The sequence below is a fragment of the Schistocerca americana genome, chromosome 7, assembly GCF_021461395.2.
Source record: "Schistocerca americana isolate TAMUIC-IGC-003095 chromosome 7, iqSchAmer2.1, whole genome shotgun sequence".
Classification (NCBI taxonomy): Eukaryota; Metazoa; Arthropoda; class Insecta; order Orthoptera; family Acrididae; genus Schistocerca; species Schistocerca americana.
Genome location: NC_060125.1, coordinates 159748312 through 159772759, shown reverse-complemented (window position 1 = coordinate 159772759; position 24448 = coordinate 159748312). Strand labels below are relative to the sequence as shown.

Here is a 24448-nt window from a genome sequence, read left to right as displayed (position 1 = left end):
AGTGAATATAACGTCAAACATTTACCTGAGAATAAAAGAAGATGAAGTACATGTCTGAAGAGGCAACTGAGCAATACTGTGACATTACAACAGATATTAGAGTTACACTATTACTGAAGACTTGCCACAATTAATTTGTACATTAAATGATCGCAAATCAACACCTTACATAATTAGTGGTTACCACTTGGAAAGAAAACAGCTTTATCCCCAGTTATTCTATTTGGCTGCTGTTTATTTATAATTACATATTTAATGAATATATTGTTTGGTTGATAGCATTTACTATGAATTTTCTAAGTTACAAAAAAGGTTTTCCAAACTTTGCATTTAAATAAGTCATCCCTATACCCATTGTTTATGATCTATGTTGCTGTCTATCTTTTAACACCTGGATCTCATTTGTCCATTCTTCATTTCTTCTTAGAAATTACGACGCTCATCTCCCCCCTCCCCCACCCCCATCATACCTGCATATCATGCACGTTTCAATCACCCTTTTCATCTAGTCAGACCTGTAATTTTCCAAGAATTTCACTCCTCCAACCTCGCTGCACTTCCGTCCCTAAAGCCCTTCTTAGTGGGTCAAGTATCACGAACATGGAATGAACAGATGAGTTCACCTCATACCCCTACCTTTTACCTACTCTGAAAACTCCACAAACCAACTCTAGTGGTCTTGCTGCTCGTTGCCCCTTCATGGCTCCTTACAGCATTCCCACGGCCTTAATTTACCAACATCCTTAATCAATCTTATCTACACCTAAGAAGTTAATCACTTCCTCCACGTCCTTACCACAATTCCTGTCCCATAAGCATGCCACTGTGTTTATTACACTGCTGTATGCTAACATCCCCAATGCCCATGAACTTTCTGTCATTGGCTCTACCTTTCCCCATGTCTTCTTGACACTGATACTTCCTTCCTAACCCTTTGGGCCACTCACAAATGTTCATAATTTGAAGAACAATAGCTACAAACATATCCACAGAACTACCACATTAATTCATGGAGTACCTTTCTACTCCACCCTATTTATGGGTCTGCTGGAGGAATTCTTTCCATCCAGGAGTCACATTCAGAAGGAGGAAGTTCACATCTGTTTCTTACCACCTAAATTTAGTTTTTACTACATTACTTAAGCCAAATTCTGGTATGGCTCCTTTAAAAAGGGCATTGTTGATTTCTTTTCTTGTCCTTTTCCAATCTGAGATGACTGTGCTCAGCTTGTGCCATCAGCTGGGCATTAATCCCTAATCTTTCTTACTTATTTCCTAACAACAACAATGTGGGAAGGATAGATTGCTACTTATTGTAAAGAAGACACATTAAGTAGCAGACAGGCACAAGTAAAAGACACTTTCACAAAGGCTTCAGCCACAGTCTTCAACAGCAAAAGAGAAACAGAGAAACACACACCATTCATACTCACAAGCAAGCACACCTCATGCACACAACTGGAAGCTCGGGCCAGAATGCAACCATCACATGGGATGGAAGCGACAATCTGCAGGGGGTGGAGAAGGGATAGTGGTGTATGGGTGAGTGGGGGGGAGGGGGGGGGGGAAATAGGTGGGGCAGTGGGTGGGTGGTGGTGGTGGTGGGGGGAGGGGGGGGGGGAGACAGGAAAGCTGTCTGCCAGAGTGTGCACTGTCAGGTCATGGGGCAGGGAACTGGAGAAAAAAACGAGTGAAAAGGAGAGGAGCAGGGAAATATTGGCAGAGAGTGGCAAACAAAGAGGGTAAGAGGTAAGAATAGGGAGGAGATGATAGGATGGGGGGAGGGGGGGATGGAAACTGTTGGATGGAGGGTGCAGTATATTACTATAGGTTGAGGTCATGATAATTATGGGAGTCGAGAATGTGTTGGTAGGTTGTTATATCAATATGAAAAGCTGTGCAGTGATTCAGCACAGCTGGTAAATGATATGGCTGCATTCATAGCTGGCCCAACCCCTGATGGGGTAGGATAAACTGGTGACAGGACTGGAATAGGAAGTGCTGGGTTGTTGGACTGGGCAGATCTTGCACCTTGGTCTTTTACAGGGGTATGATGGTTGTGGCAAGAGATGGATTAGGAGTGGCATAGGGATGGACTAGGATGTTATGGAGGTTGGGTGGGTGACCGAACACCACTTTGGGGGGACGGGAAGGATCTTGGGTAGGATGCCCGTCATTTCAGGGCATGATGATAGATAATCAAAGCCCTGGTGAAGGATGTTGTTTAGTTGTTCCAGTTCAGGGTGGTACTGGGTGATGAAGGGGGCACTCCTTTGTGGCTGGTTCTTGATAGTGGTGGGAGGATTGGGGGTTAGAGGGAAAATAGCATGGGAGATCTGGCTCACTTCACATATAACCACCCTCTGGACAATCCCCATTCCAGATGATATGGATGCAACACTCGACAGCAATGGGATACTCAAGATACATGTCTTCCTCTTCGCCACTCCTCCAACACCTCCCGTGCCAGTACAGTTCACACATGCAGGGCAACCAGTCCATCCACCCTACTGGATGGCTGACTATACCTTCTGTAGTCCAACATGCATGGACCTACCTGACTCCACAAAAAACAGTCCACCCATGCCTTCCATTAGGACTAGTCATGGCATAGATGGTCATGCTACCTTGCATAATCAGCCAACACCTGTTGAGCAGCCCTCAACACCGCTGTATTTGACAACATCCACTTCCTCTCCCTAAGGCTCTGCACTCACAAGAGTGGAGTGGGGAGAGGGGGCTCTGTGGCAACCATAGATTGCGAATGATGATAGAATGAGGAGTGCTCTATCTTCAGATTTAGTGAGCTTTGAATCTTGTTTTGGGTCTATGGTTGTATTCGCTCGACATGTGTTATTTTTTGGTTGTTGTGCACAAATAAAGAGTTGGTTATTTCTATCCGGAAGTTCATCGGTGTTGATAAAATACCAACAAGCTTTCCTGTTCTTGAATCCAGAACTGATCAGATAATTTGTAGAAAGATTAGCTAATGATGTACATTTTCTGTGTTCCAATGAACTGTTAGGGATTTCCATTTACATGGTTTATGTTGTACTGGAACTTTTGAATATCTTTGTACCCAGGTTCATAACTCCACTTCTTAACCCAAGAGAAGCAGACAAAGTCTACATGGAATTTATTTTTGTGTCTTGTATTACGATTGTGTAGATCAAAATTCAGCTGAAATTGGTTCCATTCAAGTAACAAAAAGTATTGAGGAATAAATAGAAGAGAAACTGAGTGCAAGATTTCCATGACATTTAAAAAGGATCCTGTGAGATGTATGGTTATCTACATTACACTATATTACGACTGCTCTCTCCTGTTGAGGAAATAATTTACTTACTTTAGTTGTTCTGCTTCAGCATTTAATTTCATAAGACAATAAGGAATGAAAATGAGCAAAACAAGCCAACACTTGTCTCTATGTTAACACAATGACAAGTGCTTCTAAGGGCAAAGCATACCACATTGAGCTTCTTAATTCATTTATCTGTGTGATGAATCCATTTTAACTTGTTATTCAACTGAACCCCAAGGAATTTTGAACACAGTGTTTCACTTAGTGTACAATTATTAATATCTACTTTTGGTACTGGTAGGTCACTTGTGCTTGCATGAAATCACATAATCTGAGCCTTTATGAGATTAAGACTTAACTTGTCAGCTGTGGAACATTTGTAATTTGTTTAATTTAATTGCTAGCCCATAGACACCTTTCAACCTGCATAAGACATCATTCAGTCTCTCTCTCGCTCTCACACACACACACACACACACACACACACACACACACACACACACACACGATATGTTGTACCTATGTAAATACAGTATGTATAGGTCAATACATAACTGCACAGTTACAGTACTATTTGCAAATTCATCAACAATATAGAAAGCTTCTTCTTTCAGCCATGATTTTACTGACTTTCCGAAGTTATTAATTTTTAACTGGCTCATCCCACATAGTAATTTTTAATAAAAGATTTGCCACACACAAAGTTTTTTGTACTTTTTTAGTCTAGTCCAGCAGATATTCAAAGAGTTCTCATTCCTGTTTCTGAACAGTAGACATTTGATTTGGTATCTTGTTCATCCTGAATGATCCTAGTATGCATAATGGTGTGAAAGGTGTACAGACTTAGAACAGTCAGTGTTTTGTCTTCAGTATAATGTTTAGCTACATCTGATATGTCTCTGATAAGATTGTGTTCAGAACCTTGAGCACTATGCTTGTGTTGTTAATTAACATTACATGTTCTGAACTACTCTTCAAAATCATCAGAATATCATTTCTACAGGCTAAGAACAAATGTGGGCTCAGTACTAATTCTGGAACCAGGTATATATGATCTCCTCTCTCCCTTCTGACCCCCCCTCCCCCATCCACAACCACAACCATTCTGAGGTTGGTTTAATCACTGTTGCAACTCTGTTTTCTAATATAAAGGTAAGACTAAGTGCAATAGAAGTGTTTATATTTTTACATATATGAGTTTCCCACGTACACAGGTATCAGACAGTAAAGTAGCATGAAAAGTAAGTGTCTTTAAAATGACAAGGAATTATATAAACCATAAGGCACATTAAACACAGCATAGTTTTCAGTTGCTTGTGAGAGGGTTTGCCTATTTGTGTGGGATTACAACATGACCAGCAATATTTTAACCAAATAAAGGCACACATTCCTAGTGTGATTGTGCCAGATATCAACAAAAAATTTAGCATGGTTTGTAAGTCCATAGACAGAGCCAACAAACCACAGGAAGTGAAGGAAGACAGGAAGGGAAGCAACCTAAACATTTTTGTCACCAGCCTCCTGACTAGCTTAATGTGGATCACCATGAATTCCTCTTAATCTCAGAGTAGCACTTCAACCCAACATCTCAGTTATTTGATGAATGTATTCCAATCTCTCCACTATAGTTTTTACCCTCTACAGCTCCCTTAACACCCATGGAAGTTATTTCTTGATGTCTTAACTGATGCTCCATCATCTTCTCTCTTTTCCCTCTTGTCAATGTTTCCCACATGTTCTTCTCCACACCAATTCCTTGGATAGCCTCCTCTTCTCTCATTTTATCAGTTAACCTAATTTTTAGAGTCCTTCTGAAGCATCACATCTCAAACACTTCAGTTCTCTTCCTTTCCACATATCTCATAGCCACAATTCATTTGCAGACATTGCTGTTTGCAAACATACATTCTAAGAAAATTCCTCATCTATTCGTGGATCAGAAAAACAAAATGATTGACAGGGTAGCTACCACTGCAAAAACCACACAGACAATGAACTTGGTTGTGTCTTCTCTAATGCTCACCATTGTCATATTGTCTGCTCCCTAGGTCAGTTGAAGAAGCAGCTTGTGGCCAGTAAAGTAACCAGTAAAGTAACTGTTGATTTCATTTTGCTATTTTCATTGTTTTTCTATTTTTTATGTGATAGAGTGTCCTAAACTAGATGCAAAAGTGTGCAAGAAAGCGATAAGATTATTACCACCCTGCTAATCAAACCCAATACTGCACATTAACAGGCAGTGTGTAAGTATGCCCATAACAGAAGTGTTCAGCTATTGCTGCAGCATCCACTTTGTGTGCACAGGCATACATGAAAAACAACATTGCTTCTGCCACTGATCAACTCTTATTCACTTTTGAGCTGTGGCGCAATTGAGTTATTAGTCTGGTCTGTCGGCACCACTGGCTCAGTTCTAGTATTGACTATCCCTCTTGCGGCCCCATGCCAATATCTATGAGGAAGAGTTGGTATCTCTGAGTTGTGCCCTTAGAAGGTTTTTGCTTGCCGATATATACACGGGGTATGCTGGCCCGAGACGGGGACACATACTTAGGGGATTGGCGGCAGCGACGCGACAATAGGTGGTCATGAGGTCCTAGCAGCCAAAGCCACGAGCTGCTCAAGAAGAGCCTGCATAGAGTGAGGATACTGGAGTACTTCATCAGGGTCAGTGTTCACTACAAGCAGTGGGCCAACATCCCATCAGTTGGTTAGCAACATTCGTGTCAGATGACTGCTCATGGCCTGGCTGCCCTGTTCTACCTGGCTTTCATCGGCACCACTCAGTAATCGCTGCAACGTACCATGGATCCACGGAACTGCTTGCTGATAGAGGGAAGTAACATTCTGTAATCCTTGTGGTAATTTGTTTATTTGTCAACCTACCCTCCTTATTATTTCCTGGTTTGTACCTGAGCCTTAGAATTTTACTCGGTTGGCTCTTTGGTTGTAAATATAGGCAGTAGGATTGTACTAAGACACTAGTTGTCATTTGAAAATTTGTCCCACTATTATATTGCCTTTCCTTTCTGGTTTGTACCCAATCATTCATATTCTAATTAATCAGCTCTTGGTCATAAATACAGATGGAACAATTGTACTAAGGCACAGGTTCCCGTTAAACAAAAGTGGAACCTCGTGCTTAGATTTAGCTGTTAACCAGATCAATTCTTTGATTGTAATTGCATTTCTCAGTTATTAGTTATAATCTGAACAACCTGTTGTACTAAGCTGTTTGTTTCTGTGTTTGAAGGACCAGATCATTGTTGGTGTATTTTAGCTGGATCTTGTGGTTCCACCTAGTGAATTATCTTGTAATAAGTGTTCACAAGTAATGTTTTAAGACGTTCCTTCAGAGCAGTCTGACAATCAGTTTAACTTTGAAAATGTTAATAGCCAACTGTATAATGGGTTCAAACGATGTGGCAAAAATGAAGCAGAGGTTTGCTTGAAAATGCTGCAGAATTTTCTACAAGTTAACAAATGCAGAAACATAGTAGTTGCCACACTGCCTCATAGGCATGATCTAATTTATAGTTTGTGTATAAACAAAGAAATTCAGAAAACAAACATTAAAATAAGGAAGCTGTGTTCTCAATATGCTAAGTGCGATGTACTGGATATAAGCAAGCTGCATCGAAATCTGCACACGAAGCATGGAATGCATTTGAACCATGGAGGGAAAAGGTTTATTTGTGATCATGTTAGTGAAATAATTAAAGAAAGACTTCTGAGGCATAGAACAATTTATCAGCTTCCTGTACATCCTTCCAACAACAGTGAGGGGACACAACCTGCTAGAGCAAGTCAACCACCATCAAGAAGTGAGGATTTTTACTGGCCACAGATGAAGACAGCACATCCATAGTTCATCCCAGAAGTGTTCTTCAGATTAAAACAAAAGGAAGGCAGAGACAAATAAAGGTAAGTGATGAATCAGATATGCCAAGCAGAAACCCTGAGTTTATAATTGTCCATCAAAATGTGCAGTCATTGCAAAACAAAATTAATGAGTTAGAGGTTTACTGTCAGATCAATTAAAAGAAGTATCTGTAATATGTTTTAGCGAACATTGACTAACTGATGAGATGTTAGTAATCACAAGTATACAAGGCTATGTTATGACATCTCGTTTTTGTAGAAAAATATCTACACATGTATATTTGTGAAGGACAGTATCAGCTGTTGCTGCCTAAAATCTCTCGAAAATCTAGGAAAAGAAGGCAATTTTGAAATCTCTGCTGTAGAACTAACCTCAATAAAAATGATCATCATTTGCCTGTACAGAAGTCCAAACTCAAACATAAAAATATTCTTTAACCAACTTGAAGGTAGTCTTGACAGTATCAGGGACCTAAACAAAACAGTTACAATATGTGGAGACTTTAACATTGACTTTAACAACGTTTCAAAAGATAGAGATGATCAAAGTCCCCTACCAGAGGTACAAGTGTATCCAACACCACTATTCATACGATACTGACAAACAGGGGTAGCCATGAATATGCAGATAGAAACTTCAACACAGGCTTCAGTGACCACTAAGCACAGCTTCTTGAAATATCTTCAATGCCAAACTTAATTAAACAAACATAAACAATAAAAACAGGAAGAACCTTCAGCCATCAAAACATTGGTATGATGTCAACTTTATCCTGATGCCACATGTCTTTGACTCCCTCAGCCAATTGGATGTATTTCTCAATTTTTTCTCCTGTTTTCTTCTGTATATTTATTGTATTGGGTATGGATATTTCGATTAGTTGTGTTAATTTCTTCTTTTTATTGGTGATTATGATGTCAGGTTTTTTGTGTGGTGTTGTTTTATCTGTTATAATGGTTCTGTTCCAGTATAATTTGTATTCATCATTCTCCAGTACATTTTGTGGTGCATACTTGTATGTGGGAACGTGTTGTTTTATTAGTTTATGTTGTATGGCAAGTTGTTGATGTATTATTTTTGCTACATTGTCATGTCTTCTGGGGTATTCTGTATTTGCTAGTATTGTACATCCGCTTGTGATGTGATCTACTGTTTCTATTTGTTGTTTGCAAAGTCTGCATTTATCTGTTGTGGTATTGGAATCTTTGATAATATGCTTGCTGTAATATCTGGTGTTTATTGTTTGATCCTGTATTGCAATCATGAATCCTTCTGTCTCACTGAATATATTGCCTATTCTTAGCCATGTGTTGGATGCGTCTTGATCGATGTGTGGCTGTGTTAGATGATATGGGTGCTTGCCATGTAGTGTTTTCTTTTTCCAATTTACTTTCTTCGTATCTGTTGATGTTATGTGATCTAAAGGGTTGTAGAAGTGGTTATGAAATTGCAATGGTGTAGCCGATGTATTTATATGAGTGACTGCTTTGTGTATTTTGCTAGTTTCTGCTCATTCTAGAAAGAATTTTCTTAAATTGCCTACCTGTCCATAATGTAGGTTTTTTATGTCGATAAATCCCCTTCCTCCTTCCTTTCTGCTTAATGTGAATCTTTCTGTTGCGGAATGTATGTGATGTATTCTATATTTGTGGCATTGTGATTGTGTAAGTGTATTGAGTGCTTCTAGGTCTGTGTTACTCCATTTCACTGCTCCAAATGAGTAGGTCAATATTGGTATAGCATAGGTATTTATAGCGTTTGTCTTGTTTCTTGCCAATTCTGTTTTCAGTATGTTTGTTAGTATGTTTGTTAGTCTTTGTCTAAATTTTTCTTTTAGTTCTTCTTTAATATTTGTATTATCTATTCCTATTTTTTGTCTGTATCCTAGATATTTATAGGCATCTGTTTTTTCCATCGTTTCTATGCAGTCGCTGTGGTTATCCAATATGTACTCTTCTTGTTTAGTGTGTTTTCCCTTGACTATACTATTTTTCTTACATTTGTCTGTTCCAAAAGCCATATTTATATCATTGCTGAATACTTCTGTTATCTTTAGTAATTGGTTGAGTTGTTGATTTGTTGCTGCCAGTAGTTTTAGATCATCCATGTATAGCAAATGTGTGATTTTGTGTTGGTATGTTCCAGTAATATTATATCCATAATTTGTATTATTTAGCATGCTGGATAGTGGGTTCAGAGCAAGGCAGAACCAGAAAGGACTTAATGAGTCTCCTTGGTATATTCCACGGTTAATCTGTATTGGCTGTGATGTGATATTGTTTGAGTTTGTTTGGATATTAACTGTGGTTTTCCAATTTTTCATTACTATGTTTAGGAACTGTATCAATTTAGGATCTACTTTGTATATTTCCAATATTTGTAGTAACCATGAGTGGGGTACACTATCAAATGCTTTTCGGTAATCAATGTATGCATAGTGTAGCGATCTTTGTTTAGTTTTAGCTTGATATGTCACCTCTGCATCAGTTGCTCTGTACATCCTTGTGCTACTTTGCAACAGCGTTTTTGTTCTTGATTTATAATTTTGTTCTGTGTTGTATGTGTCATTAATTTCTGTGTAATGACTGAAGTTAATATTTTGTATATTGTTGGTAGGCATGTTATGGGGTGATATTTTGCTGGGTTTGCTGTGTCTGCTTGATCTTTAGGTTTCAGATAAGTTATTCCATGTGTAAGTGTATCAGGGAATGTGTATGGGTCTGCAATGTAGCTGTTAAATAATTTAGTTAGATGTGAATGTGTTGAGGTGAACTTCTTTAGCCAGAAATTTGCTATTTTATCTTTTCCAGGGGCTTTCCAATTGTGCATAGAATTAGGTGACTTCATGTTGCAAAATTATCACTTCAGGCATTTGTGGTATCATCTTGTATGTGTCTGTTTCTGCTTGTATCCACCATGCATGCCTGTTATGTTGTACTGGGTTTGACCATATGTTGCTCCAGAAGTGTTCCATGTCTGTTATGTTTGGTGGGTTGTCTATTTTAATGTGTGTGTTATCTATTGTCTAATAAAATTTCTTTTGGTTTGTGTTGAATGTTTGGTTTTGTTTCCTTCTATTTTCACTTTTTTTGTATCTTCTAAGTCGTTTGGCCAATGCTTGTAATTTCTGCTTCTTTTCATCTAACTGCTCTTTTGCTTCTTGTTGTGAGAATTTACCTAATCTTTTTCATTTTTTGTCTGATATTTCATTTCTTATAAATTGTGTTAGCTGTCCAATGTCTTTTCTCAGTTTTTCTATTCTGATCTGTAGCCTCTGTGTGTTGGTTTGTTCTGATCTCTGCCTAGTGTGTATATTTAGTGTAGTGAGTGCTCCTATATAAACCAGTAGTTGTAACTCTTCCATAGTTGTATTTTCATTTATTTTTTTGTGTATGATTGTGTTGATAGTTGTTATTGTTGTTTCGACTTGTGGGTTATTTGATGGTCTATGCAAGAATGGTCTAACGTATGTATTTGTGTCTTTGTATTCTATATATGTCAGCTGAAATTTTTTTTCTATATCTAACATGTGTGTCACTTCATGTTCTATTTGTGATTGTTCTGGTGGCTGTGTTAAGATTTCATTTTCCTCTGATTGTTTAATTCATGCGTAGTGTTCTTTGTTTGTTTGCTCTGGGATGTCTTTATTATTATTATTATTACTATTATTATTCTGAGAGGCAGCCCGCAAGTTCTGCTCAGTTAAATGAGACAATATTGTGTCATAGGCCACTTCCTAAAACATTTTTTAAGAGATTGGAAGAAATTAAAATGGTCGGTAATTATAAATGGTTCACTTATCTCCTCTTTTGTACTAACTAAAATGGTACAGAAATGGAACCATCCACAGACCCATAATGTATACCATGGCTGCCAGCCATGGCCTTTAGTGGCACCATCAAACTCAACTTCATGTCTGCCATCCTAGCAAGCAGCTGCATACTTCTCCACCCCTATTAGAGCAACTGGTCTCATGACGGATTCTCCACCTTCCATTGAAACCTCATCCTGCCCTGATCTTCTGGAACAATATCTATGGACACCAATTGATGGCCATCCCAGTAACTTATCTCTTGGACTGTGCACTGCCTGCTTTTTCTACCCAGGTGGCCACTGCAGGGAGGTGGAGGAAATGTAATGGCACTGGCCAACATCACTATGGAAACCAAGTACGTGGCACAAACATTACTCTCAGTCACTGTGGAATGACTATCCAGACAGCTGTTGTCACCTGGACCACCCTCTGATGAAACTACACCTATCAGAATCCTGCATCTAAGCTGTTCCAGAGCTACTCAGGGTCAGTTTTATATTAACTAAAGTGGAACAAAATTGGAACCCATTATGTGTCCGTAATTAATACTATGTCATCCACCCACAGCCTTCTGCAGCAGCATCAAAATCAACTTCATCTCTGCCATTCTCATCAGCAGTGACACAGCGGACATGCACGCTGGTCAGTGTATTGGTTTGTTGCTCACTATGGACTTTGATTAGAAGTGTTTACCTCTTGGACTCTGTTAGTAACTGGCTGGACTCTGACATTTCACAAACTGGACTTTAATTGGACTGCTTACTTAAAGAAAGCTAGCACTGTTCTGAGGAGCATTCTGTAACATATCCCAATTTGTTGAATAAACAGGGACAAGTCTCTCTTAGTTTTGAGCTGAGTGTAGATCACCTCTGCAACAAATTGTTTAAGAAAGAGTTTTATTTTTCTCCTACACTACCTGCTTTATAAATTTCTCCTCAGAGCTCTACCCTAATTTTTCTCTGACCACTGTGACTGAGTCATTGCTTATGATTCTGTGATACAACTCATCAGTAAATTTTATTGTTAACATTTGACCACCGTGGTCAAATAAACCATTGACTATTGGCTTTAAAGCTAAAGTTCTGCAAGGTATTTGGTCTAAAATTTAATCATAAATGGCTGTTGCACTATGTCCTTCTATCCTCATATGGAAATTTATTGGGCCAAATAATCAAAAGCTGAGTACCTACAACTCTGGGATTTCCTGAACTTGCAAAAAATAAACATTGAAAGCTCCGGTTACTACATATGCATTATTAAAACCATCTCCAACAGCTTTGTGAATGTTAAAAGTACTTCTTGCTGGTGGATTGAAAACAGTCAGTACAACAAACTTGTGTGTTTCCTGGCCCACTATTGTAGCACAGAATTCAGAGGACTGTTGAAGACAATATTGACCAAGTTGTAGGTCATGGGACAGAACTCCATTTTTCTTCTTACTGGTTTGAGGTTAATACAATATTAGTTTGCATCCATCAGCATGAATATATTCAATTTCAATGATTTCTGTGTCATGTTTTTACATACACAGGTCTGGTAACATTTTGCCTATCTTTTGCTTCTCCTGTGTGGGTATGAGAGGTTCATCCTTTTTATAAAAGAGATTTCTGATGTTTTAATCAAATATGCTAAATGCATTTTCTTTGATATCCATGAGGTTGTCAAAGTATTTTGTTGTGCTAATAATGGTTTTAAATGTAACTACATTTATTCTGCATTAATGTCTTTCAGATGAGTTTACTGAAAAAAAGGAAAGGGAATATAGAGAAGGGAATATAGAGAAAGTCATTCTTACCAGAAGCATGCAGATGCAAACTGTGCCACGTATGCTGCGACTGAGTGAGAGGCAGTGCATCACAATGTGTCTGATGTCATCCTGAACTGTATAATTAAGATTACAGTCCTAATTGTTGCCTGCATTCTCCACTTTTACTACATACTCTTCTTTTCGAAGATTCTTCCCCAGTAAGTCTCAGCTAGTGAACAGTAGTTAGACATTCAGTCATTGTTGATCAATCATTCTTGGTTAGTCTCTGCTAAGAAATCAGTCACTACTAAGCACAGCTGGTCAGTCAGTTGCAGTTAGGTAATGTAAATAGTTGTGTTCCTGACGTGTTGAAACAAGAAAAATTATTCTGTTGGTATACTCTGCAACATTTACAAAGCCTTTGACTGTGTTGAGTTTTCCTCTGAATGTACTAGGTTACATTTTGCTGTTGGAACAACTACTAATATTAAGCAATATGGTAAGCATTTATTGTTAATATAGAGTACAGATTAAATTCTTGCTTCTCTTTTGTTAAAGTATACGTTGACTTCCACATCTGTTGAGTTTCTCTGCTTCTTGATGGGATTAATGGAACCTGATGAATAAATGAATGAATGACAGAAAATGACCAAATTATTATTATGGTAGGTACTGTACTGTAAACATGCAAATATTGATTGTTTTCTGGTTTACATTTTCAAAGTTTATAGGCATTAGAAAATGAGCATAAAAATATTGTCTCATAAAACAGTATTGTATAATACGACATTGCTTCAATGTGAATTTCAAAATGGAATACTGTCATAAAGAATTAACATGAGAACTAATCTTTCTTTTCTTCTTTTTCTACTTCTTCTTTACTCTTCCTTCACTTTGTCATAATCTCTGTCTTCTTTCTGGTCTTTCTCTTTAAAACTGATTTCCCACTTTATGTGTGTTGTCCATCTGTCTAGTCTATATCACAATTTTCAATTTTTCCAGCGTGGTGCTGTTCCAGTCATCTCAGAGCCACATAAGGAGGAAGAAGGGTGGGGCATGATCCATACAGTCTGTCAGTGGATAATGTAATGTCTTTGTCTACTGGACATGTCAGACTGTCATAACGGGAATAGGAAAATGATTAAGACAACACTGACACTCATCTTCCTGAGACTTGAACTCTTGTCATTTTTCCATATTTTCACACAAACATGGTTTTAAGAAATCTGCCTTTCACAAAATATGAAGAAAAAGCAACACAAACAAAGAGAAAAAGGAAAACATTGAGATCTGCAGAGAGTGAAGTTTTTCTAAAATCTATTTTAAACAGCCACACTAACTGATGTGCCCCAACAGTCAACATATCAAGCTTTATTACTCTATCAAATTATTTAGGAATAAAAGACAGGACTCATCCAAAGGCACAAGCGCTGCATTGTCAGTAGGTACACAGACAAAAGGTACAGAGCTTTTCTAGTTTGCAGAATGAACCTCATTTTTCAAGGTTGTAGAAAAATGTGCACAGAAAAAAAAAACACACACACACACACACACACACACACCTGTCTCCCTACATTGTGCTCAGTCGAAGGCCAGCTATTTCCTGGTCCATGGTGAGTGTACTAGGGTGAGGTGAGGGTGTGGGATGAGGTGAGGGATGGAGACAGACAGGAGGCAGGGAGGAGGTTCAGGGGAAGTGTCTAGTGGCTTGTGCATAAGTGGGGAGCCATCTGTGGGTTAGCTAGGGGTGCAGGTAGAAGAGCGCATGTTGTGCTTCGCTGCATGTTGTGCCACTGGGAGGTCCACTTTGTTACAGGCAACAGTTTGGTAGTGGTCACTCATTCTAGTTGACAGATGGTTGGTTGTCATATCAATGTAAAATGCTGAGCAATGCTTGCAGCAGATGGTTACATAAAATGGCTGCTTTCACAGGTGGCCTGGCTCCTGATGGGGTAGGATAAACCTGTGACAGGACCATAATTGGAGGTGCTGGGTGGGTAGATTGGGTAGGTCTTACATCTGGGTCTTCCAAAAAGGTGTGATCCCTGTGGCAGGCAATTGGGGATGGGAGTGGTAGAGGGCCGGACTAGGATGTTGTGGAGGTTGGGTAGGTGGTCGAACACAACTTTGCGAGTGGATGGTACTGTGTGGAAAGGGGGGAGGGAGCTTCTTTGTCGATGGTTCTTGGGACGTACGTGAGGATCAGGTCTGAAGAGTATTGCCTGTCTGTGAAGACCTTTGTGAGGCCTTCAGAATTCTGGGCAAGGGATGTCTCATCACTGCAGATGCGTTTACCATGAGTGGCCAGGCTGTGTGGGAGGGATTTTTTGATGTGGAAGGTGCGTAAACTGGCAAAGTGCAGGTACCCCCCACAATAGAGAGAGAGAGAGAGAGAGAGAGAGAGAGAGAGAGAGAGAGAGAGAGGGTGTGTGTGTGTGTGTGTGTGTGTGTGTGTGTGTGTGTGTGTGTGTGTGTGTGTGTGTGTATGAGTTTGTTTGTTTGTGTGTGCACCATCCCCTGCTTCAGTATCCCCCCCCCCCCTCCAATTCATGTCAGCTAGTTGTGTGCTGCTATCTCATGCCCTAGTCTGTGAAACTGTGTGCTCAACTGTCTACCATCTGCTCGGTCTACCTGCATCTCTAGCTGGCCAACAGATGGCTCCCCACTCTCCCATGAGCTGCTAGACACTCACCCCAACCCCTCCCTGCCTCCCAATTCTCTCCATCCTTCACGCCATCCCACCCCGCATCCCCACCTCACCCCAGTACACTCACCATGGACCAGGAAAGAGCTGGCAGCTGGCTGAGCACAATGTAGGGAGACAGGACCATGCATGTGAGTGTGTGTGAGTGTGTGTGTGTGTGTGTGTGTGTGTGTGTGTGTTTATGTGCATGTTTTTCCTATAAGCTTGAAAAAGGAAAACATTCCAAAAGCTAGCAAAGCCCTGTATCTTTTGTTTGTGTACCTATCGACAACACACCACTTTTGCCTTTCAGTGAATTGTCTCCTTTATTCCTAAATAATTCATAATTCTAGATCAGAACTTTCTGTATATTATTTATTAGAATATCATTAAGAGACAAATGTGTGAACCTATAAATTACAAATTAAAATCATATTAAATTAGGAAGCTGTATAATAGATATTGTACCTACAATGTATAATCTGGTCAGAAATGAGTTCAAGTAAGTGACTGAGATACACAGAAAATTCAGAATATGAGACATTATGAAGAGCAGAATGCCTGTCGGTACATGCACAAGAATGATAGAAAGAGAGCTAGAAACGAAACAGACATAAATAAATTCTTACCCTTCATCCTTAAGATGTTGATGAATCAGATGCAATATGTTTCTTTTCCTTTGTAAGGTCTTTTTCTCTTCCTATAAAAAAAATGTATTTTTAAAATTTCATGCATTTGCGTTTATAAATCATATGACCAATGATTTTTTTATGCACACAACATAGGCCTACTCTGCAGATTCCATAAAGGACTGCATCCCTCTGGCTCCTTCTGCACATATTATATTCATAACAGAAACTAAAGTGTCAGAAAACAAAGTTCACCACAAGAATTAAGCCAAACTCAGAAAGGAGTTCCTCAAGGATCAGCAATGTGTCTATTTTTGTTTTTGCTCAAATGACTCTGAAGTTTTAAACAAAATCTACATAATGGCTGAAGCATACTAATGAGAAACCAAAACCCACTTTATCAGACACAGTGCAAATTATATCTGAACATGTCTGTACGGCAAACAATTGTCTTAATTACTTTTGAATTCATTAATTAATAGTAAAAATTGTCTTAATCTTTTGAAGATTCATACAAAACAATTACATATACAAAAACAACATGCTGATGCTAGAATCAAAATTACTGGCCTTAACCAGCTGAAGCATTATCTTCGTAAAAACCCATATCTGCACTCAGAACAACAAGAGTGCTTCCCATTGCATGACATATTTGTGTTTCTTCATGTTCCATTTGCGTATGGAGTGAGGAAAGAATGATTGCTTAGATTCCACTGTGTGCATTGCCATTAGTCTGACTTTGTCTTCACAGATAACATGAACAGTGAAGAATGACAACACAAGAATACATAGCAAGTCAAGAACTCTGCAAATTTAACAGTTAGCATAATGGAAGAGGGCCTAAGCTGCAAATTACTATGATAATATGTGCATCTTGTCTTATATAATATCAAAAGTGACTGAAATAAGTACAGCAAAAGAAGAAAACTGCATCAGTGAGTTTGAGTGTACACCAACCTGACCTAGACATGATTTTTTTAAAAAGAAAGCAAGAAACCCATCTGTGAAGGATTTTGTGCATTTTAGAGATGTGAGAAATCATTATAGTTGTGTGAATGCTAAGAGGAAACAGAAAATATGGGTATGTACAAAATGTGATCCTCATATAGGCCAAAGACTTGTGAAGAAAGACTGCATAGATGAGAGCATCACAATGCTGACTGACAAACACATTGACCTGAAAAATAATAGTGTGAATTTTAAGAGTGACAACCAAGAATAACTACAAATGGATTCAAATGAAGATAACAGATACATCACTGAACTCAAACAATTGTTAATGTGGACAGAGCAAGATTTTAAACCAAAGAGATGTTTCACTTAAATCCAAGAACATAAGGACTTAAGTGCATTATGTGGTGCCAGTGAGAAATAAGTTTGACATTTGGACATGTATAAGGAGAAAAAAGGGCCAAAAACTACACTAACATAACAAAAAGATCTGTATGTAAAGAACAAAACAGTAAAGTGGCAATGAAATGTGCAGCAAAAAATACAGAAAAAATGTGAGAAGAAGGGACAGTAACAATTCTGAGTGACAATCACAGACATGGTATCACCAAAATCAACTTTAATGTAAATGTATTTAGCTTTATTAAGCCAGGCAACATGTCAGCTGAAATACTGAAGATGACAAAAATCTTCAGAAGTCAACAGTTTAGTTTTGAATGATTTTATTTTGTTAATAGTGGGTTCCAGTTAATTATGCAGAAACCAATCACAGACAGCAGTTACTGCTACTGTATTGAAAACATAGCACACACAAATGTAATAATTGTAAACATCCTGCAACACTTGGATTTAGTGGCTGGTCATGTGTTAACACCGGTATCTGCAGAACAAACTTGCAAATCAAAAATGAGTGCAGGAATTTTAAGAATGTACAAATTGTAGGTATAATCTGCTTGGGATAAAGGTATCACATGAGACATGGACTATGTCTTAACTACCTAGGAAACAGTTAATGGCAAAGAAAATTATCACTGCTGTAGGGAAACTAAAAACTACAGGCACATGCAGAACAGTGTGTAACCAGTTGCTGATTATTTACTGAATAACAAGAAAAAGAAGTGAGATAAAACACTGATGAAAACAAAGGCAATGTATACTGAACCAAGTATTACAAATGGCAACAATCAATTAATGTCAACACCATCAAGAGGATACCTCCTGACAGAGAACCAACAAGCAAGGAAGTACGGTATATAAGATTCGCCAACCAATGAACAAGTGAGTCTTACAAAATCATCATCATCAATAACAGCAGTACGCAACATAAGATCCAAAAGCTCCACATAAAAATCAGCAATAGCAACACCAGAAAGTATTCAGAGAATGAACATCAGACCCAGAAGAGACAAAGAAAAATTATCATCTGCAACAGCAGCAGCAAGCAGTCAGAAAATGCAACTGACCACATGAATGGTCACAATAAATTTTTATCTTCTTGTAGCAGAGTAAGTCGAGATCCATTCTATATGCTATTATTCTTCAAAAATTTTGAATGTGTTGTGAAAAAAGTACTAAAGAAAAAAGAAAACTGTACCAACTGCACTAACTTCGATATTGAAATATCGAATTCTGACAAGCAGAATCAACATCTTTTCTCAATATCTTAAAGTCATTAAATTTATTCAGTACAAACAAGAGTCCTACTGATAAAGAAGTCTGGTGAAATAATGTTATTGTTAACTTCTCTGATGAGATTTTTACCATTAGGCATTGGGAGGGATGTTTCTATGACCATGAACCATTACTCCTCACACTCTATAACAAAGGTCATGTCTCACTAATAAAACCACACAAGAAGAAAATGTAGTGACTCAGTTGAGAGGTCAGAAAGATGAGTTTGTAAATTTGTCTGCTGATACACTACATTATATAAAATGGGATTTTTTTTGTATGAACCACACATTAGACAAAGTAATGTTGAAACTATGTCTGATAGATTCTTTTGCAAATATATTGATGTGTGATACATTTGTTCGTCTCTAAGAAAGAGTAATTTCAAAGGTAAGCATAAAGCAAAGTTGTCAAACTGGTATACTGGGTAACTTGAAAGCATTAGGGAACAAATGTTGTCATTGTGAAGTGCACAGAAAAATGACTGTAAGATACACACTTTACAAGCAGATGTGGATTACAGAACATATCTGAAATATATTTTTTTTATATAAAACTAAGCTCCCTCAAGGAAAAAAGGTAAGCTTTAAATGGTTACAGAAACTGCTCCAAACAAGTGAAAAGTGGCATGACAGATTGTCAGACAAGAAACTCTCTTACCCACATACTAGAAGTGTCACTTGAACCAGACCAATCAAATAAGTTCTTTGTGTCTTTAGTGAAAGAAACTGGAAACAGAATCAACTTTGCTGACATGTCTGCAAGTGAACTATTTGACATACCACTGCCAGTAACCAGTCTTTTCAATAGAAAATTATCTCATTAACTGATCGTAATAGCAGTAAAAAAGTTCTCCAGCTTTAAAACTATGAATAATTACTGGCTGCTCAGCTACATTTTCAAGAAAGCTATTCATTTGATTTGTGAACATTTATCATATATTTTTAAGAAATGACTTCAGTTTGGAATAATCCCTGAATCATTAAAAATTTCAAAAGTTATTCTGATTTTTAGAAAAGGGGACAAAAAACTCCCTCAGAATTACTGATCTATCTCAGTAGTTTCTATAATATCCAAGATATTTAAAATTCTTATATATAATCAACTACTTAATTATTTTGAAGACAATAACCTCCTTACAGACAGCCAATTTGGGGGAAAATGCCACCTCAGTAATCACATTAACTGATCATAATAGCAGTAAAAAAGTTCTCCAGCTTTAAAACTATGAATAATTACTGGCTGCTCAGTTACATTTCCAAGAAAGCTGTTCATTTGATCTGTGAACATTTAGCATATATTTTTAACAAATGACTTCAGTTTGGAATTTTCCCTGAATCATTAAAAATTTCAAAAGTTATTCCAGTTTTTAGAAAAGGAAACAAAAACCTCCCTCAGAATTACTGATCTATCTCAGAAGCTTCTATAATTTCTAATATATTTGAAATTCTTATATATAATCAACCACTTGATTATTTTGAAGAAAATAACCTCCTTACAGACAGCCAATTTGAGGGAAAATGCCACATCAGCAGCTCTTAACATTGTATACCAGATAATCACTGTTTTTAAATTAAGAATATGGTCTCACTTATTTTATGTGACTTAAGTAAAGCCTTTGATTGCATTCTTTATGAAATATTGCTTCAGAAACTTAAATTATATGGGGTACATAATACAGCAATCAAAGTAGTTGCTTCATACTTAAATAACAGCAAGCAATATGTCTCAATGAGAAACAGACTTTCACTGATGAAAATTGTTGAGACAGGGACACCAAAGAGATCAGTTCCTTGACCTTTTCTTTTCATTATTGCTATCAGTGATTAGCAACATCACATTCCCCAATCTATGGTCTGCTGTGCACATGACACAACAGTAATTGAACTAGCCAAAACGCATCAATATTGCAACAAATCACTATATGCTCCATTGAAAGGTTTCTCCTCTAACAGACTTCTGTGTAACCCTGAAAGATTCATCCTCTTCTTTTCAGACTACTTAATAACATAGAAAGTAAGCTTTTAGGATTCCATATTGATTCCAAGATGGCCAGGGGAGAAAAACATTATTCATATCTTCAAAATATTATGAAGGGTAACATACATAATGTGGAAACTGAGAATTTCAGTTACTTCAGAATATTTAAGACTGACAGTTTGGAATGTTCCAGTCTCACACTGCTGCAATGTGTGCACTCGACACATATACCCAACATATTGAAGGAAAAATAGGTCATAAGAGAAATATGTGGGGCTGGACCAAGAGTTCACTCTCAACCCCTATTTAGAAAACACAAAGACAAATTCTTAAATGAAACTTCCTGGCAGATTAAAACTGTGTGCCCGACCGAGACTCGAACTCGGGACCTTTGGCTTTCACGGGCAAGTGTTCTACCATCTGAGCTACCAAAGCATGACTCATGCCCGGTCTCACAGCTTTACTTCTGCCAGTATCTCATCTCCTACCTTCCAAACTTTACAGAAGCTCTCCTGCAAACCTTGCAGAACTAGCACTCCTGAAAGAAAGGATACTGCGGAGACATGGCTTAGCCACAGCCTGGGGGATGTTTCCAGAATGAGATTTCCACTCTGCAGCGGACTGTGCGCTGATATGAAACTTCCTGTCAGATTAAAATTGTGTACCCGACGGAGACTCGAACTCGGGACCTTAGCCTTTGGAAGGTAGGAGACGAGATACTGGCAGAAGTAAACTGTGAGACCGGGCATGAGTTGTGCTTCGGTAGCTCAGATGGTAGAGCGCTTGCCCACGAAAGGCAAAGGTCCCGAGTTCGAGTCTCGGTCGGGCACACAGTTTTAATCTGCCAGGAAGTTTCATATCAGCGCACACTCCACTGCAGAGTGGAAATCTCATTCTGGAAACAATTTCTTAAATGTTTACAATTAACATACAAGCAACCTAGAGATAACTGCATAAACTTTCAATGACCATTTCTTAAGTGCTGCTTAGTAAACAGGCTGCAATGGCTCCTTATGAGCGTCATGGAAATTCTGTAACACCACCTTCCCAACCTCATAAGTGAGATAAGCACATTTCTCATAACCAGAAATGAGGTAAAGAAAACCATTGCCTCCTTCAAAAACAGAGAATCAGCAGGTGTAGATAATATTTCCAGCAAACCTCTGAAAGCCTGCTCAGCTCAATCATGTGAAGTTCTGGCCCACATGTTTAAGGTTTCTATGTACCTGGATGGCTTCACTGATAGTATGGAACTTGCTGTATAAAGGAAGTTACAACACAAGTCACAAACTATCATCCCACCTCTCATTTGACCACATTCACAAAAGTCCTCAAGAAAATACTGCATTCCAGAACTGTGAGATACCTCAAAAATGTCAACAGTCAGTGATAGTTTGATATCTAAAAAGGTATGACCACATCTGAATCTATATTTTCTGTCACAAATGATATACTGGAATCCCTATGTAAAAAAATTCTCGCCTCCTCTCCCTCCTCCCCTCTCCTCCACGCAGTTCAAGTGACTGCCACATTCCAGTCAGAACTGCTGGTTGCAGTGGCCATGGGTGTATGAGGTATGCTTGCTTGTGTAAATGTGTGTGTGTTCTTTGCTGAATAAGACTTTGGCTGAAAGCTATAATGTGTAATAGTCTTTTTGTTGTGCCTGTCTGGAACTCAATGGTCATCTGTACAATGAGTAGTAGTCCACCCTTTTCTTAGTACAGTTGATATTCCAACCTGCAGTTTCCATTGTCTGACATTACAGAAGTATTTAAGGATGACATTAACAAGGAATATTAAATGGAATGATTACAAAAAATGAGAATTATGGAAAATGAATGGAAGACTTTGATTCATTGAAAGGGTTCTGTGAAAGTGTGGTGGATTCACCTGTAAAGGAGATCACATACAAATCTCTAGTATGACCAATTCTGAAACACTGATACAGTCTTTGTAGTCCTTATAATGTAAGCCTGAAGACAGACACTGGACAAATTCAGAAATTTGCTGCTGGGATCATAACAGGTTGATACAGGTTGCAGGTGGCCAAGCGGCAGCCTGCGGGCCATATCCAGCCCGTGATCGGTTTTAGTCCAGCCCATGGAAGAAATCTGAGAGAGAGAGAAAGAGAGAGCAAAGTGCTGCATTGTGCCCCGCCCAAGACATATTTTCAGATATTTTCATGTTAACATTAATAAATATTTCATATCCATTGTAGACAATAGACACTGCAGCTGTTCAAACTGGAGGTAATTTATAGCAAATTAGTTGTAACCAGTTGCTTGTATAGGCACTTTCTATTCCATTCTAACATTTTCAGATGCCTGGCATCACATTCTTTTGATGAAAAGAATAGCAGTTGCATGAATATTAAGAGCTCAGTTGACAATTTAGTACTAAGCAAAACTGGGTAGGCTAAAAGATGGAAGGAATATATAGAAGGATTATACAAGCAGAAGGAACTTATAGGCAATATTATAGAAAGGTGAGAGGGAATAGCACTGAAAGACGTAAGTCAAAATAAGACTCCTGCAACAGACAAAATTCCTTCTGAATTATTGGGATCCTTGGGGGAGCCAGTAATGACAAAACTATTCCCCTTGGTGTGCAAGATAATATGAGACTGGTGAAATATCCTCGTACCTCAGTACTGATGTTCTCTGGATTTGGAATGATTGCAATGAATGCAGGTGCTGCTATGTGTGAATATTACCAAACTATCAGTTTAATAAGTCATAGCTGCAAAATACTAGAACAAATTATTAACAGAAGAATGGAAGCAATGGTAGAAACTGACATTGTAGAAGATCATTTTGGGTTTCAGAAAAACAAAGGAACACAGGAGGAAATATTGACCCTACGACTTATCTTAGGGATAGGCTGAATAAATGCAAACATACATTTATAGCAGTTTTAGATTGAGAAGTCTTTTGACAGTATCAGTTGGACTACACTCTTTAAAATTCTGGAGATATCAGGAATAAAATACTGAGAGCAAAAGATTAACAATGACTTGATCAAAAACCACATTGCAGTTATAAAAGCCGAAGGACATGAAATGGAAGCAGTGATTGAGAAAGGAGCAACACAAGGCTATAGCTTATCAGAAATTGTATTCAGTCTGTATATCATGCAAGCAGTAATGGAAACCAAGGAGAAATTTGGAACTGAAGTTCAGGGAGAAAAAACTAAAGCTTTTGAAGTTTGAGGACAACATTGGTATTATGTCAGATGTGATAAAAAAAAGTAGATCATCTGAATGGAATGGATAGCAAATAAATTTTAAGATTAATGTCAACAAAAAGAAAACAAGGGCAATGGGTTGTAAACAGGTGGTGTTGAGGGAATTATGTTATGAAACAAGACACCAGAAGTAGTATATGAGTTTTCCTATTTGAGCAGCAAAGTAATTGATAATGGCATAAGTAGAGGGGGTACAAACAGCAGACTGACAATAACAGGAAAACATTCTCAAAAATAAACATTGGTAGAGGGAAACATTCCACGTAGGAAAAATATATTTAAAAACAAAGATGATGTGACTTACCAAATGAAAGTGCTGGCAGGTCGACAGACACACAAACAAACATAAACATACACACAAAATTCAAGCTTTTGCAACAAACTGTTGCCCCATCAGGAAAGAGGGAAGGAGAGGGAAAGACGAAAGGATTCCTGATGAGGCAACAGTTTGTTGCGAAAGCTTGAATTTTGTGTGTATGTTTGTGTTTGTTTGTGTGTCTGTCGACCTGCCAGCACTTTCATTTGGTAAGTCACATCATCTATATA

General features: G+C 38.2%; 1 protein-coding gene across 2 annotated transcripts in view; it reads right to left on the bottom strand.

The window, feature by feature from the left end:
• Nucleotides 1-24448, bottom strand: part of LOC124621986 (katanin p60 ATPase-containing subunit A-like 2) — a 193512-nt gene that overhangs the window by 64638 nt on the left and 104426 nt on the right. For both annotated transcript variants that reach the window (XM_047147527.1, XM_047147526.1), the window contains exon 3: nt 16058-16128. In XM_047147527.1, coding sequence (XP_047003483.1) covers nt 16058-16128 — 71 coding nt within the window. The remainder of the gene's footprint in view (nt 1-16057; nt 16129-24448) is intronic.